The sequence below is a fragment of the Silurus meridionalis genome, chromosome 5, assembly GCF_014805685.1.
Source record: "Silurus meridionalis isolate SWU-2019-XX chromosome 5, ASM1480568v1, whole genome shotgun sequence".
In the NCBI taxonomy this organism is placed as follows: Eukaryota; Metazoa; Chordata; class Actinopteri; order Siluriformes; family Siluridae; genus Silurus; species Silurus meridionalis.
Genome location: NC_060888.1, coordinates 8798891 through 8821988, shown reverse-complemented (window position 1 = coordinate 8821988; position 23098 = coordinate 8798891). Strand labels below are relative to the sequence as shown.

General features: G+C 39.2%; 3 protein-coding genes across 10 annotated transcripts; 1 reads left to right on the top strand and 2 right to left on the bottom strand.

The window, feature by feature from the left end:
* Positions 1-37: 37 nt before the first annotated feature.
* On the bottom strand, positions 38-7200 carry fut11 (fucosyltransferase 11 (alpha (1,3) fucosyltransferase)). Of its 6 annotated transcripts, none has more exons than XM_046848764.1 (5): positions 6177-6304; positions 5435-5852; positions 4139-4813; positions 2625-3247; positions 38-794 (listed from the first exon to the last, which is right to left on the bottom strand). In XM_046848764.1, exons 2-5 carry the CDS (start codon positions 5468-5470, stop codon positions 650-652), a joined length of 1479 nt encoding a protein of 492 aa, XP_046704720.1. In that variant the 5' UTR covers positions 5471-5852; positions 6177-6304; the 3' UTR covers positions 38-649. The 6 variants fall into 6 exon arrangements, with proteins under 6 accessions (XP_046704720.1, XP_046704721.1, XP_046704725.1 ...); XM_046848765.1 differs by having other exon boundaries at positions 5435-5740; XM_046848769.1 differs by lacking the exons at positions 5435-5852; positions 6177-6304 and adding an exon at positions 6762-7200.
* rab9b (RAB9B, member RAS oncogene family) lies at positions 6474-12823 on the top strand. 2 transcript variants are annotated; one of them, XM_046848774.1, is made up of 2 exons: positions 6474-6618; positions 9828-12823. In XM_046848774.1, the coding sequence occupies exon 2, from the start codon at positions 9857-9859 to the stop codon at positions 10472-10474; it is 618 nt and encodes a 205-aa protein (XP_046704730.1). In that variant the 5' UTR covers positions 6474-6618; positions 9828-9856; the 3' UTR covers positions 10475-12823. The 2 variants fall into 2 exon arrangements, with proteins under 2 accessions (XP_046704730.1, XP_046704729.1); XM_046848773.1 differs by lacking the exon at positions 6474-6618 and adding an exon at positions 9001-9079.
* A 52-nt stretch (positions 12824-12875) lies between these two features.
* On the bottom strand, positions 12876-22017 carry plp1a (proteolipid protein 1a). Of its 2 annotated transcripts, none has more exons than XM_046848771.1 (7): positions 21593-22017; positions 19384-19570; positions 18931-19087; positions 18399-18567; positions 16876-16949; positions 16662-16727; positions 12876-13309 (listed from the first exon to the last, which is right to left on the bottom strand). In XM_046848771.1, the coding sequence occupies exons 1-7, from the start codon at positions 21594-21596 to the stop codon at positions 13151-13153; spliced, it is 816 nt and encodes a 271-aa protein (XP_046704727.1). In that variant the 5' UTR covers positions 21597-22017; the 3' UTR covers positions 12876-13150. The 2 variants fall into 2 exon arrangements, with proteins under 2 accessions (XP_046704727.1, XP_046704728.1); XM_046848772.1 differs by lacking the exon at positions 12876-13309 and adding an exon at positions 14149-14891.
* Between the last annotated feature and the right edge of the window lie 1081 nt (positions 22018-23098).

Sequence of the window (23098 nt, the reverse complement as noted above, 5' to 3'; positions counted from 1 at the left end):
ACAAAAAAACAAAAAAACTAAAAAACAATAATAAAGCTTACAGAATATAGAAGTGTTTTTATTTGTTGGTCTTTACAAAAGGTAAAAAATAAATATATTATATAGAATACTGGTATAAAAATGTTGACATATGTGCACATTTAAAAGTTGAAAAATGCCTGGAAGACACGAAACGGTTTTCTATTTGACAAGTACAACAGCAGCTGAATTTTAAATGTCAAGTTCAGCATCGTGAAAAAAACACAACAACAACAACATATAAATTATTCATAAAACACGTAACAGCTTGTTCAAAACATCTGCACCGATAAACAGAATGATCCTGTTCATATGCAGATCATGTTCGAACGGGTTTCCAAATATGACTTAACCATCCCTTTTATAACACTGCAAAACAGAAACTACGCACCTGCATGCAAACTGTATAGATGGAATAATTTTGATGACTAAAACAGTACAATTATAATATACCTTTTTTTTTGGCACCTAGCTAAATGAATAAAAAAATGACCCATGGTCTGATTTTCTTTAGTGTGTATTTTGTCTTTGGTACGAGTGTGTTTGGTAAAGTAAAAGTGGTCCTTTATTAGGAACAAAAAAAAAAAAAAAGGTTATGAGGTAAGGCTTTTTTCCTAGAGGTGCAGTCACCTTATTGGCCGTTCCTGCTCACCGCCATTCTGGGAATATGTTGCCAAAGCAGTCCGGGGTCAGACTCATTGTGATGAATCAGTGACACAAGTCCCTCTGCCTGGTCCAGACTCTGCCAGTAGTCTTGCGGCCACATCTGAAGCCAACTGAACACAAATGCACAGTGATTACAATCACACTATAGTACGAACAATAATACATGGACAAAGATTTGTGGACACCTGACTATAAGATTCTATTTACTTAACATCCTATTTGCCATTAGAATAACCTAATAACCTCCACTCTTCTGGGAAGATGTTCCACTATATTTTGGAGTGTGTTTCATTCCGCCACAAGGGTGTTTGTGAAGTCAGATACTGATGCAGATGAGGTGAGGAGGCCTAGGGTGCGGTCAGCATTCCAATTCATCCCAAAAGTGTTCAATAGGGTTGAGGTCAGAGCTCTAACAGATCACTTGAGATCTTATACTCAGACACATGTAATCCATATGTGCATAGAGCTTGAATTGTGCACAGGGGCACTTTTTCATTTCTCCCACATTCTGGGACGTCCTATACAATTGTGTGCTTCCAACTTTGTGGTAACAGTTTAGCAAAGAACCACATGTGGCTGGAAAACATATGGCTGTACAGATAACCCATATAGTGAGATTATTAGTGCAAGTAAACACACTTTAAGAATACCATAGGAACTGGTTCGCATCCCATATGGCACCTAGCGTTTAGTTTAGATATATAATGATCATGATCACGTGATGAGTCTGACTCCTACAATGTTCTACATGTTGTGTGGACACAAGTAGGGAGGAGAAAAATCACAGTCTCAGGATCAAATCAGCAGCTGCTGGAAGGACAGCCTCCAACCAGTCAAGTTTTAACCACGGCACAATTCTGGCAGTCGAGAACATACTTTGCCTCAAACATAGCTTGAAAGCTCTCTATATAAATATATTTCAGCAAGTCAAGGCAGAAATGATTTTAATGTTTAATGTTGCTCCTCACAGAGTAGCATTGAGGAGCAAAACCTGCCCAGGTTTTCTGCAATAGCCATTGTAATGCTGCTTTCGACTAGAGGTCAGAACTCATAATTCCCAACCTGTGAGCAGAAAAAATGAAGACCCTGCCCTCTCATCTCAGTTCAGCAAGCCATATTAAATTAACATGACTGCTCACTACATCAGCAGTGAAGTAAGAAGTAGCACTTCCTACATTTAAAGCAGTTATAAGGGACTAGTACATGCTTCACTTGTTAAATCTTTAACACAACAGTTTCGGTATCTATTTGGCATCTTAATAGGTGTGTACATTGTTGTACATTGATTATGACAGTTAGTTGGCGAAGTTGTTGCTCACAAAAGACGAACATGAAGCTTCCACGATTTTCCCCCATTTTGTAACTTGAATGTAAAAAGGTCGAAAATGACTGAATTTCAGAGGGTAAAACAAAAACTCTTCTTGGCAGAGCAAAACAAAGCTGAAAAAGTATAATAGAGTCAGTTTGTATATGATCTACAAACGAGCTATAAAATGATGTGCTACACAATGGCACTAAACAAAGGACAAAGTTAGAATGCTTGAATGATGATTAAAACCGTACTCAAATGTAACCACAACTCACTCTACTTACTCAGGGATTTAAAGAGTTCAATATTGAAAACTGTTAGACTACTGAAGTGTGTAATGGCTGATCGTGTGCTCGGACTCCAACATACCTACAGGTCTGGGTAAATAATATATACACATACATATATATATATATATATATATATATATATATATATATATATATATATATATATATATATATATATATATATACACACACACACACACACACACACACACACACACACACACATACATACATACATATATATATATATATATATATATATATATATATATATATATATATATATAACACAGGTTTCCCCTCCAGAATAAGTAAAATAAAAATAAAATAAATAAAGTTACCCATCATTGAGGTCAATCTCCTCTACGGCTCCATACCCAGGGCTAGGAAGCGGACATCCCATGTGTGTGTTGTTGGCCATCTTTGGCAAAGGTGCTGGATACTTTTCAGGTTCTCGTCTGTGCTTCTTGGCTGCCGCCAGTCTCTCGTTCTCCCGGTCACACACAAAGCATTCGAAGCCATTTAGGTAGTTGGGCTTGCTCATGTCATTAATGCCCCACTCTCTGTTCTGAAGACCTTCCAAGAGGCGGAGGTTTGTTATCTTATCAGGACTCTTGTACTCCAAGTAGTGTAAATACTTTGAGTCATCTTTATCCAAATCCATAATTAACTTTGCTAGCTCTTGAGGAGAGGCGAAATCATCTATCAAAATGGCGGAATGATCGTTCGGGAGCCAGTCAGCAACAGAGGATGAGCCTCTATAGATGGGCACGCATCCCTGGTGGATGGGCCGCCACAGTTTCTCAGTCATGTAATCAGGGCACAGTCCGTTCTCTAGAGCGAGGTGGAACTTATAGCGAGCCACGAAACTCATGAAGCGCCGGTCCTCGCCTGTGGCTGTGCTGGTGTCCTCTAGATACTCTGGCAGGGGTTTGTTGTTGAGACACTTTCCATATGAGTCCACCTGTAAATAGAAATTGATTCAATAAGGGGGGAAAAAAGAGAGAGGTAAGAAGACATAAACTGTCAAATTATGTTTTAAATGAAAAGTGTAGTATAAAATAGGGTAAGAACTTAATGTGATCTTTCTGAAATCATAAATATAATTTAACTCCATATTTGATATGCACTACATGTACTACATATTGATATTTACTATATATTTACTTTTGTTTCTATTCAAGATTCAATATAGATGACTGAATGGACATGACTAATAGGTCGTTAAAATATTATTCAGCAATATAGAAAGTTGAACTGATACGGGTATAAAATATAAGACACGTTAAGCAATTGTGGATTTTATTGATACGATAGCCAGGTAATTTCCTGAAAACCAATTAATCAACCGATGGTTTTAAAATGAATATTAGATTATAAAAGAAAAAGCTCCATGTTAAATAGTAGTGAATGTTACAAAATTAAAAATGTATATTAAAAAAAAAAATATATATATATTCATATAAATAACAAATAAAATAGTGCGCTCTTCGTGCAGCTTCATGTAAAAACAAACAGTACGTAGCGTAGCATAAAGTCAGTAATGTGCCTCTAGAGGCCGATCTTGTAATGACCTGCTCCAGCATCAGATGCAACCTGGAAAAACTATCCGTATGGATTTTTGCAAAAAGCAGATATTTCCAGATCAATAAACTATCAGTGCCGATTAATGGCCCGTAATAATAGTATGACATAAGAATACATTATTTTTCGAAACTAAATGAATAATTGCGATGTCATTTTAAATGTGTGTTATTTTCCAGTTCTACAAAACTAGAGCAAATGCAATACAGCTAAGTGCTCCTCATAATGAAGAAAGAGGAAAAAAGCATCCGATTCAATCTCAAATTGCTACCTGTAAGTACTTCATAAGCTCCTGGACATAGCGGTCACGGTCTGAGGGCACATCGCAGTGTGACTGCATGTACAACACTGGAGCCAGTCCAGCAGTTCTCCAGCGGTTCTTCTCCTCAAGAGAGACGGAGGGAGACTGCAGCAGGTAGTCGAGTGACGGCAGCCACTGCAGTGTGAGCGGATAGTCAGACTCCCTGCGGAAGGTAGCTGTGTAATTAAAGAGGCGGATTCCAGACCCATGTGACAGCAAGTAGTTGTTCATTGGTGACTCCTCGTGGAAGAGCGCCCAGGTCTGGTGTGGCAGGCGAGGCAGAGGCGCCTCATATGCGCGAAAATCCGTGCCGTAAAAGATGATGGAGGCTGTGCGCCGCTGTAACTGGACCTTGCGATTTTGTGTCACCAGGCAGGAAGAGTGAGCGCAGTCCACACGCTCTGTATCCCCTGGAAAATGTGGAAACAGGTTGGCACTCCACCACAGCAGGATTGGAAGCTCCTTGTTGCTGCGGGTATCTGTGTTGCCCGGGCCGCGGTAGGCACTCACGCTAACAAACTCCATGTCGGTGAGAGCGCTCTGTGGCTGGAAAGCACTCAGATCTACTGGCTCTTGTCCGGCACATGACAGCACACACATCAGCAAAAGCCACAAAGAGAACACAATCCTGGGCTTGAATGCCATCTAAATAGTGAAGAAGGACACGGAATTAGTGCTGAGCCCTTGGCCTGTAATTGAATAGAAATGTTGTGAAGAGCAGGAGTGTTTATCTTAATGAATATGTAACACAATTTCACACAACTTAGACTTCTGACTAATTTTAATTATTTACAAAAAATAAAAGATTCTAAACTATAACTAGGAAGAGCTGACCTAAAGTTAAAATCTAACTAAATGTTGTTGTTTTTTTATAAAATTACATGGCACAAAAATATATTTTTGTGTACATAGTTAGATTATAGATCTCTCTCTCAGATTTATGAAGTAGAATGAACTTTCACACTGCAACATTACCATTTTCTTTTTTTTCAAGTTTGTTGACAAAATTTACATCAAGATACATGTTACATCATGTTTAATCATCTTCTAATATCCTGACAGCTGAGAGATTACACTACCAGTCAAAAGTTAGGGCACTCGTTCTTATTTAAAGATGTTTCTTTATTTTAGTTGTTTCTAACTTTTGCATATTAATAGTGAAGTCACTGAAATGATGACAGAACAAATATTAAAGTATGTAGTCAACAAGAAAATGTGTTCAATAACCCAGAATATTGTATATTTCAGATTCATCAAAGTAGTCACCTTTTGCTTTGATGACATTTTGCACACTCTTGGCATTTTCTCAATCAGCCTCTTGAGGTAGTCATCTGGAATGGTTTTCCAGCAATCTTAAGAAGTGTCCAGATGTGTTGAGTGCTTGTTGGCTGCTTTTCCTTCACTCTCTGGTCCAACTTATTCCCAAACCATCTTAACTGGATTTAGATCGCATGATTGTGGAGGCCAGGTCCTCTGATGCAGCACTTTATCACTCTCCTTCTCAAATTACATCAATCAATGTGTGTTCTTTCATAGTTTGAATGTCTTCAGTATTAATGTACAATGTTGAAACTAATGCAAAAAAGGAAAAACCATTTCAGAAGGTGTGTCCAAACTTTTGACTGGTGTCCACCTCTACAAGGAAACTTTTGATATAGTCCAGAGATGTTCAAACTTGGCTTGTCTGCCAGGACATATTTCAGAAAAGGACCATAAATTAAAAGAAAAAGGTTTCACTGAATTATAAGTTAAATACTAAACCATGTATAAAGAACTTTTTATATAATGTATGGTATAATGTAAAGTTTCCTGCTAAAAAAAACTATACATTTGATTTTTACTCCTTCACAGGAAAAGGTTTTGGCACGTTTTATAGTTAAAAAAAACACTGGGACACAAAAAATATTTAACCTCCTTTAACCCCATGTTTGTGTTATCAATGTGGAAAACAACCTGGAATATCTTCAGCTTCCTATTCAGTTAAAAACACACTCATGTGTTTCCTTACCTTTCCTTAACTCCCTCACAAAAGGTTTCACCTCATTTGGCCCACATTTGTTGACAAACAAAATTATAATATGATTTTTTTTAGAGCAAAGGTAAAACAAACCAGGAGAAAGGAGGTATTTCTTCAACGACGAAGGGATACTGAATAGGCCGTGTGGGCTTTATGGCCACCTAGCGGTACGGAGACATGGTACGATTAAATAAAAATAAAGAATACACGATTAAAAAAAAGGGATCGTTTAGACATTTATTTTGGTTTACGAAAGTTATTTAGAGATTGTTTTGTCGTTGTTTGAGGTTTGTAAAGCTGTATTTTAACGCAATTAAATAGGCACGTGCGGACTTTAGGACCGGGGCAGACAGAGATGGTCGCGTGAGAGACACGCAGGCAGGAGCGCGAGCACGTCAAATCTCAGCAGCGGGGACGCGCCGGACAGAATGAGGTAATTTTGAGAAAAAAAGTACATAAACTCAAACATGTCTTCAGGATTTTTTGGTTGGTTTCGCAGGTGAAATTGATGTTTAACATGTTTGGGTTGAGTTGATGTAAAATTATGACTGCTTTTCTGTCGTCGGGTGTCCTTACCGGTAATGAGCACTGCGGTGAATGATGGACGGTAGCTAGCTAACATTAACGCTAGCATGCGGGATTTACGGGTTTATTCAGCAAAAAAATTTCAAAAAACAAAACTTGTATAAAAACATACAACGATAACCTCTGTACGACTGGTTTGAGACACAATCAAGCAAAGGTGAAGAATAGTTTCTGCAACTGTAAGCTTGAACCAGTCAGTGATGTTTTGCGCATGCGCGAACATCACCTGTTTCCTGTTTGGTGCCTTTATTTACTGACTCATTGTTGTTATTTACCCAGGGCTAACAATAGCTTCTGTCTGCTGCACTGCAGTGTCAATGAAAGCAGACTGATTCTACTTCAATCCAGAAAACTGACATTAAATGTTTCCAATATTTGATCATGTAACGAATTTAGAACTGCTTCGGCAATTACCTGACATGCACTCATCCGATTTATAAAGAGACAGACAAAATTCTGTTTTGCTAATTCTATTTTTATATATAGAGTTTCCCAAATGCCTCTATACCCAGTGAATTAAATAGTATACTTTTGAATGAGCACCATGTTGAGTTGTCCCTTTTTTAGTGCATGCTTTTTTGTGAACGATTTAGTTTTCTGTATTTCTGCATGAATGTAATCAGATCGTTATCAGAAGTCAAAAGAGAACCAAATGAAATCAATGATGCAAAAACATTTAATACATTTTAACATTTATCCAACTTTAAGTGTCTTTGTAATAAAAAGGATGTAAATCTTTGACCTACTTGAGCATTAGTAGCTTCAAACGAGCATTTCTGTACTTTCTGATCAGTCCTACACAACGGGTTGGAGGGTTTTTAGCCCATTCTTCATTACAGAACTGCTTCATGTGATGATGGTGGGCTTCCATGCCTAAAATGGTGTTCTTGATTCTTTAACAACATTTCTATTGGGATGACGTGTAGGATTTTGCTTTAACCATTTCTTTGAGACTTACTGTTTCGCTTAGAATCAGTGTCTTGCTTCATAATACACTCTTGGTTATAGTTTAGTTAAGGGACAGATACTCTTATTTTGTTAAATATATGCAGTCCAGAATCATAGATCTATCTCTCAATAATGGCAAGCCATCATGGACCCTCTAACAGTAAACAGCCCTAAACCACTATACTACAAACTCCATTTTTGGGATGAGATTCTTTTGTAGAAATGCACCGTAAGCGTTTTCATTTAAACCAAAAATATCTATTTTGGGTTAACCACATGGTCTTGATGTTTGTCAGCGCATTCTTTTTGTAAATTAGTGGCTTCCTGGCTTCTCCTAGAAGTCCTGAGACATCTAGAGTCGTACCAGTGCCAGTTGGATCCCACTTCATGTGGAGTTTTGACATTGGACCTCCTTGAGTGTTTAAAAGCTGTGGCATGGAGAAGCTGGTGTTGGATCTGTGATGTTCGCAAAACATCTAAGGGAGTTTTTCCTTGCCACAGTCGCCATGGCTTGCTCATCAGGGATAAATACACATCGTTCACCTTAACTGTTAATTTCTGTTAAGCTGCTTTGAGACAATGTCTGTTGTAAAAAGCACTATAGAAATAAACTTGACTTGACTTGACTTACTACCTGTACTGTTGGTGTATTATTTGCTGGATAACCATTTCTTGGGAAAGTAACAATGGTTACTTCTTCTATTTGCTTATCACCTCAATCGGTGAGGCTTGAAAACCTGGCATGGCACACTTTTACAAACCCGCGTGTTGAAGACCCAAGCTTATGTTCTGGATACATGGGAGCCCTTGGCTTTATTGCCTTAAGTTCAATTAGTCTTTAAATGAACTCCAACTCGTATGCTTTTCAGACAAATATGTCAGAGCAGGACAACTGTACTCAATAAATGTAAAACCCATAATGCTTCTGTGTTAGTTGTTTAATATGGTTCTTGCAATTCAGATTTTATAGTTGATCTGATCACATTTTAGAGCAAATTTATGGTAAAGCGTTTACAAACATTCCAGCAACACTGTATATCCACAACTACTTCAAAGCAGCTCCCTCTTCACCCATAGCCATCTCTGAAAAAACGAATGATAACCATTTTAAATACCTGCTCCATTAAAAAAGAGGTATAAGGAAACAGATAAAAATCCTGGAATCATTTTCCGATTCTATTGCACTTTAAACTCTGATATTCTTTTGTGAAATACAAATCACTGTCATTAACCAATCTGTGCTGTCCTATAAGAGGGTGTTTCCCTGTCCAAAGTCTGAGTGTCATCCACAGCTGTTCAGTTCACAAAGCATTTTGTATATAGAGCTTTATTCAGCATGCTGGGTGTCAACTTGCAAGCAGGTTAGATTTTTTGTGATTAATTGCGAGATCCAGTTGTGAGATATTTCATTTAATAGTATTACATAGTTTAACTTCTTAAAGGGCAGTTGGTTATTTTTTCTGTCAGCTTGGAAATTTGGTGTACGAGTTAAAGCTTAGCAACAGAGCAGCTGCTCAAAACAAGTATTAACCAACCATATATTGAAAAAATTCTGATCAGTAATAGAATAGATTATTTTGTCATGATTGCTTCAATCACTAGGAGAGTCTCACTTAGTAGCTTTGTTCAATTCTGATTAGTCAGATTTTAAATAAAGGCTTTTATACTCATACACTCAGGCTGAATGTATTTTTCTTGCCTTGTTTTTAAGAGTAAAATAATTTTAAGGCAGTGGAAACGGGTCCAAAGCTTTGCGGTTGTGTGGAATGTGTGCAAAGTCAAACATTTTCTCTGTGGGAACATTTTCTGGTATTTTTTATCAAACGTGGTTTTATTCTATGTTTACTCAAAAAGTCTCATAGCACATTGTTGGCAACTAAAGCTGATTTGAATCACCGATTTGATTAGTTGTCACAGCCATAGTAGCAGGCTTGCTCACCGGCCCAGTTCTGAAATTTAGCAGCCTTTCATATTGCTTTCAGGAGTCTTTACAAAATCTGTGTAAAATAGTCAGTGTGGTATTTTGTACCAATTGGTTTAAGTGAGCTACCAGCACTATTATCAATGACTCTTACATAGTCTGTGTGTTTTTGTATGTATCCGTTTTAGGTCACGTTGAGCCTGCCGTCTCTGGCATCATGAGCGGCAAGAGCCTTCTCCTGAAGGTCATCCTGCTCGGTGATGGAGGTGTGGGTAAGAGTTCGCTGATGAACCGCTATGTGAGCGACCGTTTCGACTCGCACTCGTTCCACACTATCGGCGTGGAATTCCTGAACCGCGACCTGGAAGTGGACGGGCGTCCGGTCACGCTGCAGATTTGGGACACTGCGGGCCAAGAGCGCTTCAGGAGCCTGCGCACTCCGTTCTACCGCGGCGCCGACTGTTGCTTACTGACGTTTGCTGTAGACGACGCACAAAGCTTCCACAACCTCGGTGCCTGGAAGCAGGAGTTTGTGCGCTACTCGGACGTACGTGAGCCCGATCGCTTCCCCTTCGTGGTACTCGGAAACAAGGTGGACAAGGTCGAGGACGGCGAACGGCAGGTGCCCGCAGAGGAAGCGCGTGCCTGGTGCCAGGAGAATGGCCATTGCCCGTACTTCGAGACGAGCGCGAAAGACGACACCAATGTAAGCGCTGCCTTTGAGGCCGCTGTCCGCGAAGTGTTGGCCTGCGAGGATCACGTCGATCACACTTTGCTCGGAAGCACTATTGACCTGCACGGCAATCGCAAGGCCCCGCGCTCATCCTGCTGCTGAGGATCTCGCTGAGATTAATGGTATCAAATGGTGTTAACCGTCTAGATGCTCCTCATCTCTGCCTGCTCCTGCAAAGGTCAATGTAATGGAAAGGGAGTAGATGGAGTCTTGACTGGAGGATTAGGCTTATTTAGGTACAGATGTTAGAGATGTACTCATTCAGAGTCACTGGTACAATATTTTTTGGTTTGCTTTTCTGCCTACATTTGCAAAAGCAGTATGATTGAGGAGGGCTGTCTGGTCAATTTAAGGTTATATGGGACTTAATTGAGTAAGATCTATGTATATATGTGTGTGTGTGTGTGTGTGTGTGTGTGTGTGTGTGTGTGTTTTTAAAAGGCACCACACTGGAACATCTAAGGATAAAACATCTCCGCTGTGTCACATTAACCTTCTGAATGGTCCTAATCTCTGCCTTCACTCACAAAAGGGCAATGCTACGATAAGGATGCAGTATAACCTTGACTGTATATCCTTGCTGGCTTGATTAGCAAGAGAAATTATGCCCATAGTACCGATGGTACTCTGTAGGAAGCTGTAACTCGTTCCTGCCAAAGGCACCTGTTCTGCACTGGATTTTCTTGGCTTTCTTTTCCTGGAGGTCATGAGGCTCCTACAATCTTCATGTGGGTTCCTGCTTGTGTTGTGTTTTTATACAGAGTTCCCACTTCTGTGTTTGTAACGCAGGTTTATCGTATATCACGGTTTATGTATCTAAGTGGAAGACTGTTGTTTTAATTACCAGTCATAAGGCATTTTTAGTTTCCGTTCTCTTTACCAGGTACGAATGTTAAGGTACTGTTAGTGCTGGATGATCTATAAGGTTGTTGCCTAAGCATGCACCAGCTCTCTTACACTAAAACGAAGGGCTGTTCTCTTAAAATCTGCGGCTGTTTTTACAGTCCGCGTTCACATTCAGTCCTTCTCATCAGAGCCTAGTAAAATATTAAGAGTCGGTCTTAAGTCAGCACTAAATTGTTTTTGTAGCAGTTAACCATCAGGAGTACATGTGCAGCTTTATGGCTCGTTGTTTTGCTGCCTTTTACTTTTAAATGGCAAAATAATTTGAAATCTTTCTCTTGCTAATCTGAATGTAAAAAAAAAAAAAAAATACAACCAAAGCACATCTGCCCTGGTGTCTTGAACTTAACGTTCAGTGTGTTGTGAAAGATACTTGTGCACAGTCCTGTATTTTCAGATATATTTGGTACAAAAGATTTTGATATTGTTGGTGTTTTAACATTTTATTTCCCGTCCCCATTCGCAGGCCTACATGAGACATTGACCTCTCTTTCTTAGGAGTAAACCAGATATGATAAACATTTTATCATCTACTATTGCTGCCTATATTTAAGCAACAGATGTAGCTCATTAGTCCGTCCTTCCATTTAAAGTTTACTCTCCTAACTTAAAAAATAAATAAAATAAATAAAAGTGGCCATGTCGCATTAACCTGAAAGCTGGCCGTTGCCTTTGCCTGCGCTTGCATGTAAACTCCACAATGCTTTACGCTTTCCGTCCCGCTAATGGTTTTATGTAGCAGCCGATATGGGTTGCAGATCAGTCCAATTATCTCTGAATCTTTATGACAGATGAAAATGGTTCACTGTGAAACAGCGTCAGTTCCGGCGCTGTATTTCCTCTCACATTGACTACATAAAGCTCTACCAGTATTTATACCCTGTTTTGGAAGATATTGAACTGCTATGGCATTTAAAGTTGAGGTACCTGAATACGTTCACTGTGATTTAGATCTTGTTTTATGATTTTGTTTGGAGTTCATTTTTATTCGTTATATAGACGTCGCATTCTACTAGAAGTTTGTGTTCCTGTACTTATTGAAATAACTGTTTGATTGCTTGAATGATTCTTTTAAAATAACTTTGTTCAACAAGTCCTAGGATTATGGTACATTACAATAAGTCATGTTTACTGTTAACGTCTTTTTTCGAGTACCTCAGTATGTATCAATTGCATATTTCTTTACAGTTATGAACAAGTATTGCTTTGTAAATCTGCTACGCCTCCAACTATTTATTATTGCACTGACTGTAAACAGTGGCTTGGAAACTAAATGTCATGCTGTAGGGGTTGCACTCGATGTTCCTCAATACGGCTATAACGTGCTACAACTTAACTCCACCTGCACATAGTTTTTACTCAAATGTATGTTGAAATGAGCTCAATTTGTCTAATGATTCCTGAGAACACGGGCGTGCATCTCCTCAACCATGCAGCCCAGTCTATCAGTCTCGGCAATAAAGGTGGTCAAGGCTACTTTTGTTTACAAACTAAATAAATTCAGTTGGCAAATATCCAATACTAGTGTGAATAAACCTTTCAACTGACTGACATGTGTGATGTGTATTATTGACAAGGGGGACAAAAATGGTCAAACCCATTTGGAGGACCATCAAGCCATGTATTTTCAAAGGGACCCTTAATTTACAACATAGTTTGTGTATCCAGACTGTAATCTGAGCCTTAAGGTTCAAAAAATAAAAGAATTCCACTTTTTCTTTTAAATACAAAATAAACGCACCTCAATCATAGAATCTGGTATAACTGCTTATAATAATAGTAACCACTTTTAAACTTTTCATTCAATTTTCCAACTAAACATTTCTTTAACCTAAAGTATTTTGGCTCCACACAAGTCTGAACGTTTCTGAGAAATCATGCATCACACGGTTTGGTAGCATAAGGGGAACTGATACTGCCACCGTGGCGATTCGATATCCTGCTGAACAACGCTTTGCTCTTCTCCCCTTTCACTCTGTATTGCTTGTCTCGGAGCAGAATCTGCCACTTGGCCAGGTGTAGAGAACAGTGAATCTGCCAAAGAGGAAAAAAATAACACGCTCTACATTCTCTACACAAACTTTTCCTGAAGCCTCGTTTCTCACAGAGAACGATACATCTTATCCGACGTCCTTTATTTATTACCAAAGTCTGCCCCCCCCCCAAAAGAAAAAACACTCGCCGTATGACTTACAAACACTAACAAATATTGCTAGTAGTATGAAACAACAATTTGATGCATAAAGTGTAAATAAGGATTAGTTTAAAAAAAAAACAAGAACTAGCTATTTTTTTAAAAAAAAGAAGCGTTACACAATAACTTATCTTCTCCTGATAGTTACAGGGATGAACACAAAAGCAGTAGTAATGCAGATGGACTAGCAGAAGTGTGTATTTGAGATGAACCCAACTGACACTAGGGGGAGACTGAGCACCCAGGATGTCCTAGAAAGAAATAAACACTGTAAAATAAGGGAAATGTTTAAACTTTTGTAACGGGGGGGAAGTCGATCAGATGCAAGACAGTGTTTTGAGGCAACACTGGATTACAAATGTCTGAACGCATTACAATACAGTACTTGGTTTCTGCCTGTTTCTGTTTGCCCATGATTGAAGCTTTGTATTCATCTGAGCTGATTGGTCTGATGGATGCTCGTCCACCCCCTTAGTTTCAAATCAGTGTTCGTCTCAAAGCCGGGCAGGGCTCTATTATTCTCTGGACTGTGAGAAAAAAGTGCTGAGGTCACAGCAAGTCAGCCCACACTGGCATGTCTGGACACCATGGTGACCAAATGGGAAAGGTTATCACCATAGTAACATGCTAGTCCATCCCAAATAATAATAATTGAAAAAAAATAATAAGCGCTATTCAGTATCTTACCGAATGTTTTCTTATTAACAGTTATTTAAAACAAAATGCATTTATCAAATGTAAAAAAATAATAATAAAATAACTAAATTGCTTATTACACTACAGAGTAACACTAGACACCCATGCTGGATGGGATTGGAGGAAAACCAACATCCCAGACCGTGTAAGGGATGTTGGCACTTATAGAATAAAAAAAAAAGAAAAAAAAAAAAACATTAAATCTATAGAGGGAGAGAGTACAAAAAAAACAAAACAAACGAACAAGTCACACAAATACTTTAGCGAACATCTCGGTACCAAACGGCGTGCAATCCTGTGCTTCCTGTCCATCAGTGGAGAAAAGGCACTATTAAGACATGAGTCGGCACAATATCACACAATGAATCAACGGTCATCAAACAGTCTGTTGTCCTGCTTCCCGAATCCCTCCCCCAAAAAAAGTTTCACCTCCATGGTTCTGGATCTAAATCAATACATGTTGGACCAAAAAAAAAAAAAAAAACCTCAGTTGGCCTTGATATAAAGTGTGTCAGTCAGACAGGAAGAAAGTCTTAAGGAGAAACCAAAAGGTGTTGAATTGATAGGTGAAGAAGTTCCTTCTGTCCTTCCATACGGTGCACAGTGGACAGAAACAGCATGGATTGCAGGAAAGGACAGAGTGCTTTAACACCGTGCACCTAAACCTTTCCTCCCCAGATAACGCAGAACAGCGAAATTATAGGTTGTGGAGACCGTGTACGTGAGCTACAGAGAGAGGACACACAGTAAGTCAGGTTGTCAGGTTGATCACAAAAATATAAACTGGTACAACAGAATTACTTCTATTATTTATATTATTGTATATAACAGCAATCAGAAGAATAAAATAGCGATAAACAAACATCGTAAATTAAACACGTATTCTAACAGGACATAACAGGACTATTTAATACCACAGCGAATTCTCTAATCACATTGGTTAGGAGGTGTTAATTATTTATTTTTTTCCCAGTAGTCCTGGCTGTAATTCAATCACAGGTTTTTATTAGTACACTCATTTAAATACGTTATGGTTTCTATAGTAATAAAATCATTCACATGGTCTGGGATGGTGGACGCTCCACATAATCTTAAGGCCAATAATAAATTGAATACAAATGTTATTTCACAAATTATAATGTATTTCTTTAACATTTATAGCGCCGATGACCAAACGTCTTATATACCGTAATTTCCGGACTATTAAGCGCACCAAATATAAGCCGCACCCACTGAATCACCATCGGTGAAGCTTTTCTCCCGATGCCGTGCAGCTCAGAACACAGGTGAAGCGTGGTTTTTCATGCTCGGTTGTTTTCAGCGGGACGAATGATTCATATTTCCTGTAGACAGTCCGAGTGAGCGGCAGGTCAAATGTCAGAGGAACATCATCCATATTTATGATGTGGTGCGGCCCGATTCAGTGGGAGCGCATCTGATTTAATATAAAGAGTTTCATTGGTTGAACCCGTTCCGCAATTTCATTGGTCTAATGTTATGAGGCTCAGTTTTTTGCGGCTTGAAGTTTGTGAAACCGGGAAAAACCCCGGAAAAATCCATTAATTAGCCCCTTCATTGTTTAAGCCGTGGGGTTCAAAACGTGAGAAAAAGGTAGCGGCTTCTAGGCCGGAAAATACAGTAAAAGCATTGTGGGTGAAGTGGATTTGGTTCCCAATGCCATATATAAGAAGTTGTGAAAAAAAACAGGAGACTTTTGGGGGAAACAAATAAGATCCGCTTCATGGAAGCCCTCTGTAATAATCAGTACATTTTCCACATTTAAGAAAATCTTCAGGATTTAGGAGTTTGTGCTTTCTGGTTTCTGTGTTTTATGACCAGCAGTTTTTGACTTGAATAATTGTTTATAGCTACTATATTGTAAGTGATATTAGGAAGAAACAAGCATTATTTTGCAGAGGTTCCACCATAATAAATGTAATTATAAGTAGACATTTAAGTAGGACATTCAGTAATCATTTTAAACGGATATAAATGGCATACAATTCTAATTCGCTGTGGTGGAAGAAGAATAAAAGACTTAGGATTTTGCTAGTTACTAATCTTTGGTGGTGGGAAGAGCAACAGTGCTTCATGCTGCTGTCACACTACCCTGTTGTTGTTTATGTTCTAAGAGCAAACCATGTCTTATTTCCTCCTGACCTATCCAATGCTTGTTATTGCAAATGCTTAAATGTTCACCCTGTTATGTTTTTCACGCTCGTTCTGGCACTAATGAGAGACTCGTGCGCAGAAGAGTCGCATGCAGACACGTCACAGAGTCCTGACATTCTCACACTGCTGTGAAGTCTGCCAAAATAGTGCAAGACAAATACACAAAAACCGCTGTGCTCTGATGAGAACGCGCAGATGCGGTTGAGCTCATAAATAATGGAGGATCTGAATTCTTCTACACCTACGGCTGCGTTACACCATCCCAGAGACACACGATTAATTGTTCGCAGCATTTCGGGCCTGCGTTTTGGCCTTGTTACTCACCAGAGCCAATAACGTAATTCCGGCTCCAGCGAAGGCAGCAATGTAGAGGTCGTAGGTCAAGTAAAACTGCGAAACGGAAAAATAGGATTCACCAAGTCAGAACTGTAAGCGCTAACATTGATGTCAGATCTGTCTCTGGCAAGCCATCGAGGCCGACCCTCTGAGGAATCACTATGAGAAATAGAATCACATTTTGCTTGCAGGCATCACTTACCTCTCTTGTTTTGCATACATTGGACAAGGTCATTCCACAAGCTTTTCCTGGCACTGTGTTCCATGGAAGTAAACCTGGAGAGAGAGAAAAAAACCCCACAACTTATATAAAGACAATGGCAGCAAAAATAACATGCCAACTAGATGTATCAAAATGTATCATGTATCAAATCTTTCTATTTATTAACACCAAATTCACAACAAAAAACAGAACAAATTTTAATAAACAGTCATTTTTCCCAAAAAGTAAGCTAACAATTAATTTCCAACACTTCACTTGGGATCACCATCCTGCTGCAGCAGATTTGTCTGACGAATAAATTTCTTTCGGCTTCTCCGATCAGGGGTCGCCACAGCGGATCATCCGCATGTTTGATTTGGCACATGTTTTTACGCTGGATGCCCTTCCTAATGCAACCCTTCCCATTTATCTGGGCTTGGGACCAGCACTAAGAGTGGCTGGGGCTGGTTTCCTGACCGGGGATCGAACCCGGGCCGCAGCGGTGAGAGCGTCGCATTCTAACCACTAAACCACCAGGGGACTGGTATATAATCAGGAGTTCGTTATCGTCACAATGTCTGCAAGTTCACCAGGTCCTGTGGCATCCTCCAAGACAGTTGGTATGAGGTGCCTTTGGTGATAAACCACGTTCGGTTTTCACCAAACATGGTGCCGTCCACACCTTCTGGTCTAAGTCTAAAAGATGCAATTTTGCAAACATAAGCTTTAATCATATTCTTTTTGAAGAGTAGACCCTTATTCCTAACCACCCTTTTCAGTCATCAACATTTATATAGGTTTACAATAGGCCTCGAGGGCATGTGATATTGTTAGTTTATGAGCTTTTCCTTCTATCTTTGAGCATTACACTCTCTGATCATGGACTGAGTTTGCTTGAATGCACACCCCTGGGAAGATTGGTAATCGACTGGAAGGCTCTCCGTTTATAAACAATCCTTCTTAAATGTAGAATGGTGAATTTCAAATTGCATGCCAATGGCCTTATAACCCTTCCCAGATTGATGAGCATTAACAGATCAGGGCTGATGCTCTTTCTTCTTGGTATGATATAGAGACACACATGAGTTTAACTGCCAAACAATCTGCTTTTAGAGATGGAGATAGTCACAGTTAATCACGCTTAGATCATTTTTTTGTGTATTTCATTAGTAAAATCTGGCTGCTAAACTTCTATAAAAATAAATGAGTTTTTCTTAAACAGATTCTGAAATATTTGTAAACCAGTTTTAGAAGTTGACAAAAACAGAGCTCAGTCTGTATCTCCAGCTCAGTCTATCATGCGTGAGGACACACACACACACACACACACACACACACACACACACACACACACACACACACATCCTAATAATGGGCTAATTTCATACATACTATGGCAGCAACCAAAAGACAACCTTGGAATTTTAATCAGCATTACAAGGGGCCAAATCAAATCCCAATGCTGTCAGGAGGCAAAACAAGTGTGATAAAGATATTAAAAGCTTTGAGAGTGAGTTCATTACCAAACTGTCTGGCATCCATGCACAGCTGATTAATGCTTGAGGGCGTCTCTGAGAGAAAGTCAATGGTGCGACAGGTTGCAGCCATGTTGTAAAAGAAGAAGACAGGAAGTGCAGAGAAAGCAAAGACCAGCAGCCAGATGATGGCCAGGAAATACGTGATCACAATGAACTGTGAAGAAAAATCATAGAGAGACAAAGGATATCAATATCACTGATCGCTCTCTCTCTCTCTCTCTCTCTCACACACACACACACACACACACACACACACACACACACACTCTCTCTCTCTCTATTGGAATTGTTTTAGGTGCTTCCTGTAATTTAAGAAGCTGAGTGTTTATATATTAGAAAGAAGAAGGGCTATGGAAAGGACATAATCCTAATAAATTGTAAAAACAAAATTGGTGTTCTTTATAAAACACACACACACACACACACACACACACACACACACACACACACACACACACACACACACACACACACACACACACACACACACACACACACACAGCGAGAGAATCCTCACCGTTGTACTGAGACAGCGGCCACATACAGTGCTCCTGAACTCGCCAAATGTTTGCTTAGCCACACTGGTTGTGTAAAAGCCTTCAGCCAGCAGTGCAATGCAGTAGAGAAAGAAAAAGCTGGCCAGACCGTAGATAATGTACTGGAAGTACTCAATACTAAAAAAAAGAGAGAGAGAGACACAGAAAGAGGGTGGGAAGAGGTTGGAAAGAAATGTTAATCCTATATATTATCATGGATGAAAAAGTATATGCATGAAGGGTCTCTAGAGTTCTAGTAAATGGACCAATTTTTGGTCATCCACGGCAGAATGAATATCATTATGGGTTACTCTCAGATACTTGTTATAAAAGGTTCCATTTGGGTTAGACGAAGACATTTCACAGAAGCTCCATAAAAATCCTACATGAGCACTTCCATTACATAAGCCCACAGAGAATTACATGGCATTTACAGGTAGGCTAGAGTGATGTAGTCCTGCAGGTTGCGGGCGAAGTAGGTCTCGATGAGTCTCTCTGTCTCGGTGAGGGCCTGATGCCCACAGCCACAGAACAGCGCGATGCCAGAGAAGCAGAGAAGAGTCGCCACTACGGACGTGTAGGGCACTCCTCCCAGGCACCGCATGCAGCACTCATAACAACCTACAATACATAAAGAAACACTTGCTTTTAATCTTCCCAATAAATCGTCTTTCTTGCTATATTACCTTTAAAGAGGTTTACTCGCTTTCCTAAACCTTCATGAGCTATCCACTCGGAAAATACCTCAGGCTTTATTAGCTGCTTAACGTTCCCATTAAAAGGGATCAATTCATTTACCATTATACAAAGGAAAACCCGAAAGCAGTTTAGTTACCAAAATGATGGCCAGCAAATGATTACAATTCTGAGTAATTATAATGTGGGGATTCATTTTCTGGAACAGCACCTCTAACAATCATTTTTGTATTATTATTATTACTATTTAAACCCTTATTTTTAATACGTTTTCATTTATATATTATTGACCCATTCACAGGTACTTGTATAAGACAAAATGCTTAAACATATTTAATCAAGTAAAACATGTAAAGGTTGATATTGTTGTTCAAGAACAGTCTCCAGTGTCAGCATGTTGCAACAGTATTAGGAAACCTGTTGTCTCACTAAAACACCGGCATGTTAATTGTTGCATCGCATGACATCACCCTGTCACTGATTTTCCTACATACATATAATATGTTAAAAGGTTTTTAAAAATGATCCTAGCTCAGCACTTTTATACAATGGTGTTTGTATTAGTGTTTTGTGTTGTTCTTTGTCCACCAGTGACTCTCCAGTGGTGTCACCGTTCACAATGGTTTGAAAATAGTACAAATGAATACAGAGATTCTATTCATCATATTTTCAAAAAGTGCATATGCGTCCTATGATGAACACTGAGGCATTCACTCGCACCAGCTGGGTCTAGAATACGTCTTATCTTATAGGCCACAAGCAAGCAGGGATTCTTTTTTCTCTCTCTGCATTGTGTGCTGGATTGTAAATATCGGGGCGCACCACAGCCCACAGAGTGTGAGAAAAAAGGGAGGACCAAGGCACCAAGGGAGAGTGGCTCCACTGACAATGCGCTTTGTCTCAGAGCAGCTCGGGGGCACAAGGGCAAGCAATGTTGACGCAAACAAAAGGCCACAGCCACCTCGGCCACAAACAGATCGACTTTTGAAAGATGGCACTGAGGGGAGGGGAGGTTAGTGAAGGGAGGTTACAGCTTATGACTGCGGGTGCACAAAGCCTGCTGGGGGGCTGGTAGATTATTTCAAGGATGCAACAACAACAACAAAAACAAGAGGAGGTGGTGTTGGAGATGGGACAGAAGGTGCATGGCTGGGTTTCTAATCGGAGGACATTCTCAGAAACACACAAAGAAAATCTCAGCTGTTCACATAATTTCCATTCATTCTGCTGTATAAAGCCCAAGAAGCTTGTAGCCTAGTTCTACAGACAATAACATTTTAATTTAACACTATGTGTGGGAATGAGAAAATCAATGTTAGTGCAGGCAGAAACAAGGAAGCCCCTTAGTCATGATGGTAACTTTACAATTACAGTGAAACTAAAACGACCACAATAAAAGGCTGAAGACTACCAAGAGGTTGTGCAGAAACCCTATCTGAGGGAGAATTTAGTCCAACATGTCATGACTTAAACGTTTTAACGGCTATTACAGGAACATAAAAAACGATCGGACATTCGATGAGACCCAGATGAGGATGGGTTCCCTTTTGAGTCTGGGATCTTTTTCTCTTTATACGATCAACATCTGTCACCACTGGCTTGCTCATTAGGGTTACACTTATAAGGGATGAACCTATAGGCATACACTTATCGGCATTAACATATACATTCAAATTTGATAACATTTCTCTTTCTCAAGCTGTTTTAGGACAATGTCCACTGTTAAAAGTGTACCACTGAACTTAACTGATTTAAAAGCCTGGTCTCTTTTTTACTTTATTTGATTCATTTAGTTAACAAGGTTACACAGGATTCAACAGGTTGAAAGAAAAAAATTGTACATTACAATTGAAAATATATTAAAATAATACTCTTCTCAAAAGACCAAAATGAATCAATTGTTTGATATATTTTTTTAAATAGTTACAAAATGTTTTCTTAACTCACCCATTACTGAAGAAAGTGGTGTGAGTTTGGCTTGTTGCTGTGAGGATGAGATGAAGTGCAGGGCCTCGCCTCAGTGCTTATTAAAGCTCAGCTCAGACAAAGCACAGAGGACGATGACGGCGGCCGGGATTCGCTTTCAATGTCGCTTTTCAATGGAGTGCACTAGAATGGGAGGCTTTAAGCCCCAGCAGAATGAATGAGGAGGAGGTCAGGGCTCTGTTCCGCTCTGAGAAATTTACCCCAACCACACACGAGAAGCGACACGCATTTGCATCGTATTAGCGCCTCTCTCTCTCTCTCTCTCTCTCTCTCTCTCCCCCATCTGGAAATCATGTTTTTAACAAAGCGGTAATATTTTAGCTTTGTTGGAAATGTTGGAAACAAAATCAGAATTACATATTATAGTTAAAATTCAAATGAGTCAAGTGAGATTTTGTCGTGATTTGTAGCAATTGAATAGCAAGCAGTGCCATCTGTTATCAGGGCATTGATAAGTTACTCACAAGTCGTCAGATGACGTCAAGGACTAATTTGCATATTGATTAGCTCGAGTTTTGTAATAATTATATATATTTGAAAATAATATAATATAATACAATACACACACTATATATATATATATATATATATATATATATATATATATATATATATATATATATATATATATATATATATATATATATATATATATATATATACAGTACAGACCAAAAGTTTGGACACACCTTCTCATTCAAAGAGTTTTCTTTATTTTCATGACTATGAAAATTGTAGATTCACACTGAAGGCATCAAAACTATGAATTAACACATGTGGAATTATATACATAACAAAAAATTGTGAAACAACTGAAAAATGTCATATTCTAGGTTCTTCAAAGTAGCCACCTTTTGCTTTGATTACTGCTTTGCACACTCTTGGCATTCTTTTGATGAGCTTCAAGAGGTAGTCACCTGAAATGGTCTTCCAACAGTCTTGAAGGAGTTCCCGAGATGCTTGGCACTTGTTGGCCCTTTGCCTTCACTCTGCGGTCCAGCTCACCCCTAAACCATCTCGATTGGGTTCAGGTCCGGTGACTGTGGAGGCCAGGTCATCTGGCGCAGCATCCCATCACTCTCCTTCTTGGTCAAATAGCCCTTGATGCCTTCAGTGTGACTCTACAATTTTCGTAGTCATGAAAATAAAGAAAACTCTTTGAATGAGAAGGTGTGTCCAAACTTTTGGTCTGTACTGTATATATATATATATATATATATATATATATATATATATATATATATATATATTCAAACTTCACGATGTGCAATTCAGGATATTATTATATTATAAGTATAAATACACATACACAGACAGGGAATGCACTGGTAAATGGAAACTTCTGAAACTTTGAGTTGGCGTTAGGGCGTCTGCAATTGTTTGGAACCAGTGCGACCTCGCTTCAAACCCCTTGCCATTAGTTAGAATCAAGCAGTGGAGTGCTGGCAAGGAGGGTTCACTATAAAA

Excerpts from the sequence above, each read along its gene's own strand:
- fut11 (XM_046848764.1), bottom strand. The coding sequence starts at position 5,470 with ATGCCAAGAGTGTGCAAAATGTCATCAAAGCAAAAG. Across the intron at positions 4,814-5,434 it reads AAATGTCATCAAAGCAAAAG|ATGGCATTCAAGCCCAGGAT; the intron begins GTGACTACTTTG and ends TTCACTATTTAG. Across the intron at positions 795-2,624 it reads GAGATTGACCTCAATGATGG|TTGGCTTCAGATGTGGCCGC; the intron begins GTAACTTTATTT and ends ATTTGTGTTCAG.
- rab9b (XM_046848773.1), top strand. The coding sequence starts at position 9,055 with ATGCTGGGTGTCAACTTGCAAGCAG. Across the intron at positions 9,080-9,827 it reads GGGTGTCAACTTGCAAGCAG|GTCACGTTGAGCCTGCCGTC; the intron begins GTTAGATTTTTT and ends TATCCGTTTTAG.
- plp1a (XM_046848771.1), bottom strand. Across the intron at positions 16,728-16,875 it reads ATGTATGCAAAACAAGAGAG|TTTTACTTGACCTACGACCT; the intron begins GTAAGTGATGCC and ends TCCGTTTCGCAG. Across the intron at positions 13,310-16,661 it reads GAATTACGTTATTGGCTCTG|ATTCACTGTTCTCTACACCT; the intron begins GTGAGTAACAAG and ends CCTCTTTGGCAG.